Raw genomic sequence first — 16,447 nt, 5'->3', positions numbered from 1 at the left:
AGGCTGTCAGTGTTTACTTCAGTGACCAGAAGCACACTGCCTTATATTGCCATTAGCTTGTACATACTTGCAAATTAAAAGCTGTGGCTGTAGAGCATCACAAGGACCGACAGAGGAAAATCTAAGCTTTAATAATCGACTGTGTAGTCTTTAGTAACTATAAATCCATCCAGTTTACCCCTTGCACATCAGATGTTAGCAAGCAAATCACCTTTTTTTTTCTGGTGTCTGGTCCTGCACCTCCCCGAAGTCCCGTGGCACCGCCTGGGAAGGCCCACCTCACACTTTGAAAACCGATGGTCTGACATTAATGGCCCAAGAGTTTTGTGTGGATGGTGGGGGTATTGAGCTACAGGGCTCTGTGGCTGATGACTTTGAGCCATCGTCAATGGATGATGGCTTTGTCAATCAGTCAAACCCTTTTTAAAGAATTTAGAGGGTTTTTAAGATAATTTCTTTTGTCCATGCAGGTAAACAGACCTGGTAATGCTCTTTGATTAAATGACACTGTCTTTGAACAATAACAAGCAAAAACCAAGAGTGTAAGCCAATGAGATTGTGACTTTTTCTCATAATGGCATGACACCTACCTTGCATATCTTTTCTTTATCTCCTCTTTATCTCTGTTTCTTTTGTAGCCGCAGCATGACTGCTGCACAATCATTACAGCATGTCTTATTTTGATGTTAAGCACTGAAATGCCTGTGTTTTTTTTCTTTTTTTTTCCAGAGCAGAGGTTAAATCTTTAGAGGATATTAATATCATCACAGAAGACCACATAAAACAACACAGACAATAATTTAGCTGAACTTCTCTGTGGATTTATGTGTTTTTGTTAAGCCTGATAGTTTTATTGCAGTCATTAACAGCATGAACAAGTTCAAGGACAGTGTCTGCTTTAACTGAAACCACTTTTTCTAACAAGATCAAAGGATTCAAAACGATATAATTGCTTTTAACTGTTGTCTCCTATCATGTCAAGCAAAACACTTTATTTCCTTGCAAAATATGCTGCAAAATTTCCTTCTAAATCAAAGCCAGATTTACAATGCCTTATAGTTTAACACATGCCTTCTATGAATGAGACTTTCCTCCATTTATGTCCACTGTGCATGCTCCTCTACGTTGCCAGATGAGTGCAATTTATTGTGCAGCTCTGTCAAGAGGAGAGAGGCTCTCTTCAAAGCTGGTTGTAGCCTCTTTGAGGTGAGCTCTCCTGAAGTTAACTCTGGGGGTATTGACAGTAACCAGACAGCCCTGAGGGAATATTGATGCCTTTCTGAGAGCTGAGCTGTAAAAGGCCTTGTGATGCAGTAGGAACCCTTTGAAAGGTTCCTCTGATGAGCAGCGCCCAGTGAAAAGTTCTATCCAGCTCTCCACTTCACTGCACTTCACTACACCCCAGCTTTGGCTCCTTATCACATCCAATCCCCCCTTTTTCATCTGCAGAGGATTCCCAGCTCACCTACTGCTTAAGAGACCAGCTCTGAATAAACTGCTTCTGCAGTCTGTCAGCCTCTATGTTACAGCAGTGTATCAGACTAGATTGTAAATTGCTCTGGAAAAGGAGAAAAAAAAATCTTCTTTACTCTGCTTAAGTTATTACTGTTACCTTTTAGGAATGTACGACTGTGTGCGGAGCCAAGTGCAATCCATAATTCATATCAGCCTGTGAAACAGCGCGGACAAGATTAGTTGTGACTATTTAACATGTAGTGTTTCACAAAGATTACTGACCTCTCCTGACAGCACAGGGGAGGAAAATGATAATATGTCATTCTGTGAATAGGGAATGAATCATAAATTAGCATTTGTATTATAAGCTCACAAAGCACCATGCCTGTAATACTGTCTCAGCTAATTTGCACCTCTAATGTAGGAGAAATAAAACACTTAGATATAACCATGACCAAGTATATCTAATGCTGTAAGATCCAGTAAGCCTAAGAACCAAAGGAAGAGCTGATTCATGACAGAACTTTACTTTAGTTCAGTCTGACAGCTCACATGTGAAACAGTTAAAATGTTTATCGCTGCAGCAGAACCTAGTTTGTATTTGGCACCATGCTCCGACCTCATCACTCCTCACAGATTTATTTTTCATGCTGAAGAATGAAGAGATAGTATCTTAAAACCCCTGTTGAAATCTGCACATGAATGCTGGGTTGGAAGCAAGAGCACAGTGCTGATTCAGGTTAGAGCCGGCAATGGCGGAGCGCAGGAAGAGACCGGAAAGCTTCTAGCTTGAATGGCCAGTTTGGAGGATGTTTGTCTGGTGATGTCCGCATTTGACCAAATTTTGCACCTTTAAGCTTATGTTTGTGCTTCTAACCTATTTTTGCTATATTGAACCCCTTTTCAAAAGTTTGGTGTCCCATTTTTGTCACTATTTTGCCTCTGTAAACCAGTGTTGCCATTTTTCATAATTTTTGCCCATTTTTGCCCCTTTTTGCCTTTCTTTACCCACTTTTTAGCATTATTTTTTACTGCTTTTCACCATTTTTGCCCCCTTTTTGTGTTTCTCAATCCCTTTTTGACACTTTTTATCCAATTTTTTGCCATTTTTAACTGCTTTTCACCATTTTTGACCCCTTTTTATGTTTCTCAATCCATGTTTGTCACTTTTATCCCATTTTTGCCACTGTTAAACAGCCTTTCTCTATTTTTTCTACCCATTTTGCCTTACATAACCCACTTTTGCCATTTTAATCCCATTTTTGCCAACCATTTTAGGATTTCTTAATCCATTTTTGACACCTGTTATCCCCCTTCGCCACTTTTAAATGGCTTTCACAATTTTTGCCCATTTTTTTGCATTTCTCAATTCATTTTGCTACATTTTAACAGCCTCTCTCCATTTTTTCTACCCTTTTTTGCATTTCTTAATCCTTTTCTTGCCATCTTTATCCCATTTTTGCCCTTTTTAACCACTTTTCACCACATTTGAACTTCTTAATACATTTTTACACCTTTAAACAACCGTATGCAACCTTAAATGACTTTTCACAATTTTTGCCTTTTTTTAATCCTTTTTTGCCTTTCATAACCCACTTTTGACACTTTTTAACAGTTTGCCATTTCTCTCCGCTTTTTGGCATTTTTTTAATCCATTTTCCCACTTTTTTTCCCCCATTTTTTCCAAATGCTTTTCATCATTTTTACCCCTTTTTGGATTCCTTAATTCATTTTGACACTTTCAGCCTGCTTTTGCTGCTTTTAAATGGCTTTTCACAATTTTCTCCTATTTTTGACCCTTTTTTGCATTTTGTAACCCACTTTTGCCACATTTTAACAGCTTCTCGCCATTTTTGACCCCTTTTTTGCATTTCTCAATCTATTTTGCCACTTTTTTACATTGTTGCCACTTTTTAACTACTTTTTGCCATTTTTCACTCTTGTTGCATTTCTTAATCCATTTTTTTATTGCCATTTTTGCGACTTTTTAATGACTTTTCACAATTTTTGACCCTTTCTTTGTGTTTCTGATCTAATTTGCCACTTTTATCCCATTTTTGCCACTCTGTAACCACTTGCTACCATTTATTTTTGCCAGATTTTGCCTGTTTTCACTTTATTTTCTCTTTTTACAATTATGTAATTAATTTCCTTTTTAAGTTATTTAATTTCCTTCTTCTTTATTCTCTGGCATCTGAACGTTTTTTCACATCATGGCGTATTTATTAAGTCTGACATCACTTTCCAAATTGTCTAGTCCATATGCCTATTCACATTGTAAACATTACCAGAAAATGAGAAAATCTGTATTAAGAAAAGAGATTTACATTTTTTTTTAAATTGCTATTTTTTACTATAGAATAAATAAATAAAATTATTTTTTGCTTTATAACATTGTCCATTATTCAGGTGAAAAATAAAACATGGTTGTCACATATTAACTTCACAATGGACCATGCTTTTCCTCATTTCCATGTCCCTCCAGTTTTGCTGGACCCCAGAAAGCTCTCCCTTTTTCCCCCCTTATGGGCGACCTTGCTGCCTGAACTAGCTTGCTCTGTTTGACTATAAGGCAGCACAACTGATCACAATTTCATCATTACTGTGATAAAAGCATCTGCATTAATCCTGTAGCAAAAGTCAGAATGAATTATGATGTAAAAATGTATTTTGATATATTGTATTACATCTTTGCTGCTGGACAGTTTCACACCATTTTGAAGAAGTCAGATGGAGCTCAAGCAATCTATCAGATATCTTCGGGTTAATTGGTGCCAACTCACTCATGAAAAAAGCACAGCTTTTGTGTATTTTTCAGACCCAGGAGAATCACATTGCAAACACTGATTATATAAAACATGGAGGACAAAAACAAAAGACATATAAACTGTGAGTTGCTGCATATATAGCCTCTTTATTTTTGCTTGAACTCTTCATTTTGTTGATTAATTGATAAGTGTTTAAACATCTTATTGTACATTTGAACATCTTAACAGTGTAAAAAACTGTTGATCTCTGTGGATTTATTGATCCAAAGACGATCTAACATTCTTTAAGGGAATTGTGAATATCTCCAGGTTAGAGTTCATCATAGTTTCACACTGATCCGACTGATTGTAACTCTCTCTGCTGCTCTGTCTTCTTCATCACAGGCCCTGCATCCAGAAACATATCACAGCATATGTTGGGATATCTGCAGTTACTGTATTGTTGTCCACAGAGCTGATATAAAATCCTGTGAAGGTGAAACTAGTGACTCACACCTTACTGGCCCATGCTAAAGCTAAATAAAGTCATGCAGATCCTCCATGTGTTACACTGGATTACAACCAGCACAAAATGTTTGTTGTAACCAGCCTCCTCTCCTAGCAGGCTTCTTCTCTGTCAAGAATGAATATGTTCGACATGATGCTCTCAATTCTTTTCACCAGAATATATTATTTTTCAGTTCCGAGTTGGAAAGGGGCATTTTGGATCATAAAGGGGGCTGTTGTGAGACAGCCTTCATTCTCTCTTCTGCACAAAGAGGACACACTGTCTTATTGAAAAGCTGAAATGTGAAGAAGTCAGAGTCCATGGTGAAGAATGCTGGGAGAACTCCTTGATCACTTCCCAGCTATGAACAATCCTTTCTTTCTCTGGCTTTGGCTGGAAGTTGTTGGTCATAGGTATTCTGCTGTTTTGGTCTGTGTGTGTATGCATGAGAGTGAGCCTGCTGAGTGATGGCTTGCTGGTCATGGATTCCTGAATCTTGCAGTGAATTTCTGTTAGTAGAGTCCTCTGCAGTCACATCTCGCATGCCTTACCCCACAGAGGCTGTTTTCCTCCACAAAACTATCTTCTTCTCTTCCTCCAATTTACGCACTTTTCTCCCCATATCTAGAAAAGGGTATTTTTCTCCTAGACACATATAAACACACATGATCAAAGCGAGTAGCTGTTTTCTGCATTATTATAGTGCTGCATTACTCAGCCAGTGGCTCCCTAGTTGCCTGCAGTTCTTTTGTGACTACTTGTGGCTCTTTAAACTCCTGCAAAACAAAAAAGCATGGATTTTTTAAAAGATTATTTTGGGGCTTTTTTGCTTTGATTGAGATAGGACAGCTGTAGAGAGACAGGAAGTATGTGGAGAGAGAATGGGGGGAAGACATGCCTCAAACAGCACCAAGACCAGGAATCGAACCCTTGACCAGTGCGCTGAGGATTATCTTCTCTCTGTGTGAGTGCCTGTTCTACCCACTGAGCTCAACCAGTGCCCAACATGGAATTTTTAAAAGGGAAACATAATAATCAGAAATGATGACTCATTACGAGCCATTTTAATCTATTTGGGTCCCCACTCTCAGCTGCATCAACTAACCAATCACAGCTCATCCCATGCTTCTTGCTGTATACTGATGTTAATTTTTCAAAACCCCAAAATCAAGAGCATACTAGATCAAAATTGCAATTTCATCTGAAATTGCGTGGGGACGCTGAGAGCTCAATTGTGGAAGAACTGCTGAAAATAGCCAAAAGCACAAAAATGGCATTAAAGTAGCAGAAAATGGCATTCAGTAGCTCAAAAAAGGATAAAAATAGCTGAAAGTAGCCTAAAAAAGCTGCAAATAGCCTAAAAATAGCTGAAAGTAACCTTTGAATAGCTGAAAATTGCATTCAATGGCTGAAAAAGCATAGAAATAGCTGAAAATAGCATGAAAATAGCTATATTTTAAAACATTATGAAAGTTAGAAATGAGAAAAGTCATAGCAGTTGAGTGACGTAAGAAACTGAATTTTTTAAAGTTTAAACGGTGTCGATACAACAAAGTATAAAGGAAGAGATAGCCGGCGTGGAGGAAGAATAATAAACAAAATGGCTGAGGTGAATATCAATAGTGTGGATGCTCAGCATCCCTACTAATAATTAGCTTTTAAATACTGCAGTTGAGTCTTTGGGTCAAATAACGTAGCATTAAGTTGTGTTACATTTAAATGAAATCATCATTTTGCATTTGCATATATAATAGGGCTGGGCAATGAATCGCAAACTAGATCAAATGGCAGAAGTTGCAATTTTTTAAAATCAAAATAGCAGTTTAATACATTTGTTTTTTTGCAGCAGAGAGTTTATGTTGATGATGATGATGATTTTTTTGTTTTAGTCAAAATGAGTGGCATAAAAATTTTAAACCCCTTTCAAAAAAGCAATGGGTATCAAATTTGCAATATGAGCAGAATTTAAAAGTTCATTCTATCTAATATGATGAAGCCTAGCATTAGTTCATACTCCCGGCTGCAGTCAGCTTATAGCCAGCTTCACCTCCTCCACCCTAGCCGCCTCCTTTATAGCTTAAAGCTTGTTTCACATATCCACATATTCAAATTCATGCTACTGTAGATTAATTGCTTTAAAATAATTTCTTTGTTTTCAATGCATGTCATTCATGTTTCTATTCATATGGGGGTTTCTAGCTATGCTCTCCCTGAAAAGTCAAAGCATGCTGCTTGACTAACCCAGGGAGCTTCTTAAGAGTAGAGCTTCTCCACCAAGTAAAACTGTACATCCATTTTGCAATAAAATGGTTAAATGTATAATGAGTGCTCCTGACTGATTGTAGGTTATAATATAGAAAGATTTATTGCTTGAATTTGTTGAAAAATGCACAGGTTGAGGAACCTAATAATAATCACATATTAAATCACAATATTTGGGGGAAAAAAAATCGCAATTTTGCACATCGTTCAGCCCTACTATATAAGATTCAGCCAAAATGTGGCACCTTTCAACCGTCTTTGGGTTCAAGAAAACAATTTTGTCAACTCTAGCTACTGCTTCAAACGGCTTTCAGACATCTGGCCTTATAATGCCTGCTGCTGTAGGACAGTCATCCTCCTCATTCACTTCTTATTAAACAGTGGAAAACACTGCTTCAAGTTTCACTAGACAAAAATTATAATCCAATGTTAAAATCTGTGTTGACACAGGCAGGGTAAAAGCTAGTTAGGCAACATGAGGCTATACTGTGATGTTTTTAAGTTTAGGGTGGTTAGAGTGCCTATAGAATATTCTACCCCTCGAATGTTTTATCATGGTCAATATAATTCGGCCTCTTTGACCAAAAAATTACAAAAAGGCCCAGTCACTGGTTTGTCAGTATTCCTGGCTACCATTGCACCATGAAGACAAAAGAACACTCCAAGAAAGTCAGAGAAAAGGTTTTTTTAGTACAAGTCAGGGGATGGATACAAAATAATCCCAAGGCTCTGAACATCCCCAGGAGTTCAGTTAAATCCATCATGAAGAAATGAAGGAATATGGCACATGTGTAAATCTGCCTAGATCCAACCATCCTCATAAGCTGAGTGGGCGTGCAAGAAGGAGACTAGTGAGAGAGGACACCAAGACACCTATGACTACTCTGAAGGAGTTCTAGCAGCTGAGATGGGAGAGACTCTGCAGACAACAACTGTTGTATGGGTTCTTCACCAGTCAAAGCTTTATGGGAGAGTGGCAAAGAGAAAGACACTGTTGAAGAAAACTCATTAACTCTCAGCTAAAGTTTGTCAAAAGGTATGTGGGAGACTCCATGGTCAAGTGGGAGAAAGTTCTGTCATCTGATGAGACCAAAATGGAGCTTTTTGGCCATCAGATAAGACGCCAAACACTGCACATCACCACAAACACACCATCCCCACTGTAACGGTGGTGGCAGCATCATGCTGTGTGGATGCTTCTCAGCAACTGGTTCTGGAAGGCTTGTAAAGGTACAGGGTAAAATGAATGTGGCAAAATATGAATATATAACCATATGCAGTCTGCAAGAAAAAAAAACAGCTTGGGAGACAATGTATTTTCCTGCAAGACAATGACCTGACACATACAGAGAAAGCTGCACAGAAATGGTTTAAAGACAACAAGGTGAATGTTCTAGAGTGGCTGAGTCAAAGCCAAGACCTCAATCCAGTAGAGAACTGTGGCTGGACATGGAAAGGGCTGTTCTATCCACACAGAGTCTGTGCTGTGATTGCAGCCAAAGGTGCATAAATACTGACTTGAAAGGGGGTGGATATTTATGCCGTCACTTATTTTGCATTGCATATTTTTTATTTAACTGACATTACATTGTAGAAATCTGTTTTCACTTTGACATTAACGAGGTGTTTTTGTAACTTTTTTGTCAAAAAAGCCAAATTATATTTATCATGACTAATGTATAAAATCAATAAAAAGGTAAAACATCCAAGGCGTTGAATATTTTTAAAGGCACGGTATTAAAACTACATTATTTATCTCATTATAACTACAAATATCAACTTAAATAAAACAAAAATCTAGGATTAAAGTTAAGTACAGCATACTAAAAATGAATTCAACATGTTCCAAGAGAAATATTCTTAATCTTGTCAAACATCCTTGTGAGTCAGTCTTATCAGTTTTCTTTGCTGTACTGCTTTTTGGAGGACATTAGATTGAGGTATTTCTCCTTGTCCTCTCTGCATGGGGTATGTCCACATTACTAGGAGTTAATGCATTCTAATTGGTCCATCATGGTAGTAAGACAGTCTGGAGACGTGCTGATACAATGGTGATATTTCTCTGTGAAAAGAAATCCTCACATCAAACACAGTGATAATTTTTGCACATATATTTAACCGCCTCGCTCGTTGTTCATAAATTATCATGCTTTTGAATACATTTACATTCTGGATTTTGCCTTTACGGCTTGATGAAAGTGAGAGCACATTTCATTCCCTTCTCTCGTTCTCTCTCTCTGTTAGACTGTCCTTTAAGGGTCACATGTCTGACACTTTCATCTCTGCGACCTTTTCATGCCTCTTATAAACTGCAATTGCCGGTTCGTCAGCGCTCCCGTCTTGAAGGCCAGGGCGGTAATGACACCCCGTTAAATCTGGAGATGAGATTTTGAATGGCGAGGAAACCCCTGCGTGCTCCGTCTGACATCAGAGTCTTGCAGAAGGACCCTTTTCTGTATTATCAGATGTGGCCTTAAATTACTCTTAAAAAGCTAGCCTCATGTTCGGTGTGTGGATCCTGTGTTTCTTCTGGCAGTAGTCTGAACTTTAACATATGGTTGAAATTACTCGAACCATGCCCCCTGTTGTTTTTTAAATGAATACACTCAATGGAACATATTTTGTGGTGCACTGTCAGGCCAAGATATTTACCTGAACTAAGTGTGTCTCACACAGAGCCCTCTCTGTCTCTGGAGTTCTACTTTAATTGGTGCCGTGTGACTCCTGGCTGATAGGTTCTGCCTGACCATCCACAGATGCAGCTATTGTTGCTGGCTTCACTGGATCTACCCTGTTATAGTGTAGATTTTATCTGTGCTCACAAATCAGACGCTTTGTTCAATTTCACATGATTTGGAAATCCATTCCTTATATCAGTGTTACTCAGCCCTGCTCAACCAAAGAGCCTAATTGTTGAAAAATACCTTTGCAAGAGCCACAATCAAAGTGGCAATAAAAATAGGTTAAAGCTGGTAAAAAAGGTCAAAACACAGCAAAAAATGTGGCTAACAATGGGTGACCAGGGTAGAATTAGGGTGGGAATCACTAGTAGCCCCACGATATGATATTATCACAATACTTGGGTCACGACGAGTATTGCGAAACATTTTATCACCAGACAAAATGTCGCAATACTAATCTGTATCAATTTTTTCCCCACCCCTGGGTAAAATAGGCATAAAATGACAAAAACTGGGTAAAAAGTCACAAAAATGGAGAGAAAAGTGGCAGAAATCAGTGAGAAGTGAAAGAAAATGTGTTACAGGTGGCGAAAATGGTCATAAAGCGGCAAATAAGGTGGCAAAAAAAATGAGCGAAAAGTGTTTAAAATGAGCAAAAAGTTGGGAAAATGGGAAAAAGTCACATTTAATGGCAAGAGGCAGCTTAAAGGGATACTTCAACATTTTGGCAAATTCGCCAATTGCCATAAAATAACAGATAATTATGTAACATAACAACACATAAAGCAAATACTCGAAACTACTTTCATGAGTAAACCACTGGGCGGAGCGACACAGTGCGCACCTCAAGCAGTGTCGTAGTTACTTGGTTTCACCTGGAGTATCATTGGCTGGACGTAGCAGAAACGGCTTCTTCTCAAGTTTTGTTGATGGAAGTACCTGCACTAAACATGCGCTTTTGAAATCACTGCGCCTAGCAGCCATGTCTGGAGTATAGTTACGGCTTTGCATTTCGCTCTAAAGCAACTTCATCGAGTAATATTCCATGATTATTTCATAGCGTGGTGAATGTGCAGGTCACAGCTTGTCCATGACAGTGTTTTGGAGTTGTTGGATTGTGTATTTGATGAGTTTGATGAGAGAAAGCTGGAAATACCGTGGGTCTCCATAGCATTAGCTGAGCAGCTGACATATCAGCCCCCCAGATCTAAAAACAGCTTGCACCGACAACTAAAGGAAATGAACCTATAGGAGCGTTACTAAGACTATAGGAATTATGGCAATGAGCGAATTTGCAAAAATGTTGAAGTATCCCTTTAAATGGGGAAAAGGGGGAAAATACAAATTGCAAAAAATGGGATAGAAGTGGCACAAATTGGCAGAAAGTGGCAAAAAGAAGAGGCAAAATGGGCTACAAGCAGTAAAAAATAATTATGTGACAAAAATTGCAAATAAGGGCAATGGAAACAGACAAAAAATAAAGGGTGACAATTAAGTTTGACAAAGCTCGAGTATGTAACATTTGATGAGAGCTGTGTAGAATCAACTCTACTCCCCCTCCCTTCTTTTCTTCTCCATGTTTGAGCTCTGTAGCTCCGCCCCTCTTCTCACATACCTCCTCGCGGATGTGCATTTCCGCTGAATTGATGTTGATGGTGGCAAAGCTCTCGTGGAGTGATTTTGCTCTGCTTTTCTTCTGAAAACACTTCATCTCAGCACAAACAAATTCCACATAGGCCAGAACACCGCTGATAACTCCGCTGTTGTACCAACTTCTTACTGAGCTGAGAGGCGGAAGCGCACCTGCTACAGCGGCAAATAGGAATGCTCCCTCTGACCTGAGCCGTGATTGGCTGCAAGTGCTAGCCTCCTCATTGGCTGGAGCATCGTCCCTTGCTGGTTTTCCTCAAGTGAGAGTGCAGCGCAAAGAGGCATTGCAGAAGTGTGTTATTCTGTTAAATGGCTTCAATAACAAGACCCTGACGGGCTGTATTGTTTTTGTGGGCGTACAATACTGAAAATAAAAAACTTACTGCAGCTTTAAATGGGTAAAAGGGGAAAACTACAAATTGCAAAAAGCAGGATTTAAGAGGCAAAAAGAGGTGAAAATGGGATAAAAGTGGCAAAAAATGATTAAAAGTGGCAAAAATTGCAAATATGGGCAATGGAGACAGACAAAAAAATAAAGGTTGAATATTAAGTTTGACAATTAAATCCTGCTGTTTAAGTGTGGGAAACAAACTGATTAATGTGACTTGTCATGGATAATTTCTGAGGTCAATGTTTCCCTTTTTAAAGGTTTCCTGGAAGAACAATATTTCAAATTAAGACATAAAAGAGCCACAAATCATCACAGAAGAGCCACATATGGCTCCAGAGCTACACGCTGAGCATCACTGCCTTAGATGCTTGTGCTTTCATCAGCATTATAATAACTTAGAAAACTCTTTCTAACTACAACTGCTCCTTTAAGTTTTACTTTGAGTGCTTTTATTGTGCTAACAAGCAATGATTTTGTGGAGACAGAAGCTCTCTGTATGCATCAAAAGCACTCTATGCATTTCATGTCATATATCCATAGATGGCACTGTGCGTCAAGCTGACTTCGGTTTGTTGCAGTGACATTCCCAGATAATTTCCTCACATGCTTCTGCTTTAACTTCCCCCCATAACCCCCTGTGTTTGCATCTGTAACCATGATATTACAGCTGTGATGTTAAAAAAAGCTGTTCCATCAGATACAGGGGATTTTTCCTTTCTTTAGGTGGGAGTGACCAAGTTATCAAATGTGGTAATAGGAAATCTCTGCTCCTCTATCTAATCTTTATGTTATGACTGGGGTTACACACACAGTCATCTGATAACAGGAGGCTGGAGGAGGAGGAGGGGGTCTGGATTGGGTTACAGTGGGTCAAGGCTGAAGATGCATGTAACAGGAGGCATGCTGTTGCCATTCTCTTTGGATTTATGGATCCAGATTATACAGTACCCTCTTGTTTTTATGTCATTTCCTGCAGCTTTTTCCCTGACTTGGATTTATTTCTTTATTAAAAGAAGTGACTGCAGGATAGAAGCAAACATGCACTGCTGAGTTTCTTGGGAGATGTTTGTTTCAGGGCTTAGTATTTAGTCTAGTGTCTTTGCTGGATCTCCTGCAGATATAAACAATTATATTGCCACTCTAGGGAAAGATTAGAAGGCCTATGCTACCACTCAATAAAAAAAGTTTTTTTTTCCTCTATCCAGGGCAGATAAAAAGCAGTTTTAAACAAAACCTTTTTTGTACTCTGCTGCAGAAGGAGCTGTGTCTCAAAGGCTGAGTGTGTGATAAAGTTCAGCACAGTGAGCAAGCATTCTGCGTGTCGCTGTGGGATTTTCTAATTCTGTCACAGGGTGAGCAGAGGGAACAGAGCAGCCAGCTAACCTCAACTCCTCACTAAAGGCATAAAGGCAGTCCTCAGAGGACTGTACCGCTGCCCCAGATACATCATCTAACTTACACAAGGACGCCCGGACTTTAATGTAACCATATGTTTATGTGACCGTTCACCTCCAGCGGACATCTTGCATGCAGAAAAAAAACGTGTCTCCTGTTTGCTTGAACACTCATTTTTAAAGTTCACAAAGAGGCTAATTTTTGCGGTTTCCTGCTGCAGTTTACATTCTCTTAGCTGGTGAGCAGTGTTTTACTGGGAGTCTCCAGCCATGCAGACAACATTCAGGGATGTCAGACAGACCAGAGCTGCTATCAGTGCAGAGAGAGTGTGTGTGTTTGTGTGTGCCAGTGAGTTTATGTGAGCTACAGAGTGCAGCCAAGCCTGTCCAACTAAGACACCACCGCCTCTCATCTCTAGTCCCATCTGGAACACGTTAATCCAGCAAGAACTCTCTCTGTCTCTCTCTCTGTTTCTCCCATTCTCTCCTCTTTTGCATCCCTCCCCCCCCCCCCCGCTCTCTTTCTCCTGCCCTGTCTGACACACTCCTTTTCACCCTCTCTCATTCTCCCTGCATCTTCGCTTCGTGCTCGCAGGTCCAGCCAGGAAGCCCAAATATGTGGAAAGTCCTCGCGTTCCTTCTGATGCCATCGTGTCAGCACTGAGAAAGGTGGCAGATAACAAGGAGTCCTCCCACAATGGTGAGTTTTGCTTCATATTTGCTAGTTTCCTGCTTGTTTCTTTGGTGTAATTGGAGGCACTTCGACCTAACTCAACAGCAAGAAATGTACAAGTTATCTGCAGGAATTCACAACTTACCCCTGATGGTGCGAACACTCCTGTATGTTTTGTTTAAGTAAGTTCAGGAAAAGGTCTGAGGATAGAATGAGCTGCATGAGAGAGCCATGCTAGAATGAGTGCGTTTGAGCAGTGTTCCTCCATGTAACCTCTTATACAAACACACAACAGTGCTGTGTTTATTTTAAAGTGTGTGTTTGGATTACAGAGGAGTCAGTTGGATACAAAGTCTGACCAGTGCTCTGGATTTGTTTCATGTGAACACAATGACGACAAAGCCTTACATTTCTCGGTAATTGCACTCATTATATGTATTCTGGTGTTTTTGGAAGGTGTGCTTTTCTGCTAACTATTCTCTCCCGTGTTGGGCGTTGTTGTGTTTGTTTGTGTTGGGGTAATGTTCCATTAAGTGGTCTGTTTTGGTTTCCAACAGAGCAGTGCAGGCTCAGATTCCTTCCATAGGCTCAAGCGGAGTTGTAGGATGCGTTATCTTTAGCGAAAGCAGTGCCCTCCGACTGGACGTGGCTCAGACAGTAGTAACCCGGCACAGCACTGTCACTGTTGACTGTTTCATACCAGTCCACGAGGGTGTGTCTGACATTGAGCTGGCATGGAGCAGCGCCTCGGCTCAGAGTGGGCTACCGGCAGATAGCGGCCAACAGATAAATGTTATCTCATGACAGCTGGTGAGTTGGCACTCGAAGAAAAACAAGTGTATGAGCTGTTTAATTCACAAATCTTCAGGTGGAACCAGATTGGATTTTCATGACAATATTCTAAAGATCACCTTGAAGCAAATTTACACATTTGTGTTACTGCACTGACTTAGAAATGATCCTTCTCTATCTCCTTTGCTCCCTCATATAAAAGAGAAACCAAATTATGCTCCAGGTGAATTAAGTGTAACTTAAACAAAGAACTTTGTGTACAGAAGAACTGCTGTAGTCATTTCTTTAACCTTTCGTACTCATCAGCCTCTTCTCTAAGTTTATTCCAGGCTAAAATTACTCCTTAGGGGATAAAGCAGCCTCACTAGTTTGTAAGTGTAAGACTGATCTGCTGATCAAGCCTACAAAGAGTCTTTTAGGAAGCTCAGAATAACAGGACTATCTAGCTTTGTTAGGCAATTTAGAAAAATGTGCCAGGATTTTGATTTAGTTTGCATTTCTTACGGTGTCACCCAGTGTTCATTTCATCGACTAAAACTCTGACTAAAAATGTTTGTCGACAGCCTTTTTTCCATGACAAAAACTAGACTAAGACTAACAAAATAGATCTGTGATGACTAAAACTGACAAAAACTAAGTTTAAATTTTGATTAAGATGACTAAAACTAGATTGAAATGTTATTTAGTTTTCGTCAGACATTCAAAATCCATGATATTTCTCCACTGTGGGTAAATCTGTCAAAATGCATCTGTAGCTATTCTGCCTCTCAGCTAGAGAACCAGAAAGCAGAGACCCTAGGTTTGGCAGAGTGCAAAGAACACACCACCATGATTTGATACCAGATGTTGGCAAGAAAATAAAAGCTATGACTAAAAGTAAAGACTTAAATTTGAGGACTTTTTATGGACTAACACTAGACTAAAGTGTTTTGAGTTTTCATTGATTACAACTAGACAAAAACTAAAAGGGTAGAAATGACTAATATGTGAATAAAACTAACATGCATTTCATTAAAGACTAAAACGAAGACTAAAATTAAAAATAGCTTCCAAATTAACACTGGTGTCACCATATATAAAGCATGGACATAGTCTCAGTGACATCACTCATTGTTTAAAGTTGTTTGAAGTTGAACAGTCGTGATCCCCATTTTGGAAATGCTATCTTTACTTCATTGTTGACACATCTAGAAACCTGCAAAGAGCCAAGTTAGGATATGTCTAACCCAGGGAAAACGACTGATTTATAGGGATGTGAAAATAGCTGCACTTCCATTACCCTTAGAAATGTGCAAAATCTAAGTAGCGCTTTAAAAAAACAGGTAATGGAAGCACCTGAATTTCTAAAAATTCTCTCAAATAACACTAAAAAGTTTTTACGCTCTCATGAGAAGGTTTTTCAGATGTTTTGATAAATACGAGGGTGCAACAAGATTTAAGCTATAAAGGAGGAGGCTGGGGTGGAGGAGGTTAAGCTTTCCCAGCAGCAGTGTGGTGCATCAGCAGAGATTAGTGAGAAGTACGTCATATTTACCTCCACCAAGGAGGTTATGTGATCGGCAGGGTTTGTTAGTTAGTTTGTTTGTTTGTTAGCGATATAACTCAAAAAGTTATGGACGAATTTTCAGGAAATGTCAGGAATGGCATAAGGAAGAACTGATTAGATTCTCTCCGAGTGCTTTTCTAGTTAAAAATGCAGCTGTGTTGAGAGGGCTGTGACTGGCTGTAGGAGCTCCAACTGCAAATTTGATATCAACTGCTTTATTGAAGGGCATTATCATTTTTATGTCATTCTTGTTTTGATTAAGAAAAACAAGCGTAAAACCCAAAAAGGAGGATTTTTGTAAACCGTTCTAAAAAAGTGAAACTTGAATGTCTGCATAATATGCACAAA

General features: G+C 39.3%; 1 protein-coding gene across 1 annotated transcript in view; it reads left to right on the top strand.

Annotated features, from left to right (window-relative positions):
- tanc1b (tetratricopeptide repeat, ankyrin repeat and coiled-coil containing 1b) overlaps nucleotides 1-16,447 on the top strand; it is a 176,414-nt gene that overhangs the window by 64,996 nt on the left and 94,971 nt on the right. The window contains exon 4 of the mRNA XM_041807849.1: nucleotides 13,684-13,788. Coding sequence (XP_041663783.1) covers nucleotides 13,684-13,788 — 105 coding nt within the window. The remainder of the gene's footprint in view (nucleotides 1-13,683; nucleotides 13,789-16,447) is intronic.

Source organism: Cheilinus undulatus, linkage group 15 (genome assembly GCF_018320785.1).
Source record: "Cheilinus undulatus linkage group 15, ASM1832078v1, whole genome shotgun sequence".
In the NCBI taxonomy this organism is placed as follows: domain Eukaryota; kingdom Metazoa; phylum Chordata; class Actinopteri; order Labriformes; family Labridae; genus Cheilinus; species Cheilinus undulatus.
Note: the sequence above shows the minus strand (reverse complement) of the source record. Positions and strands in the feature narration are given on the sequence as shown.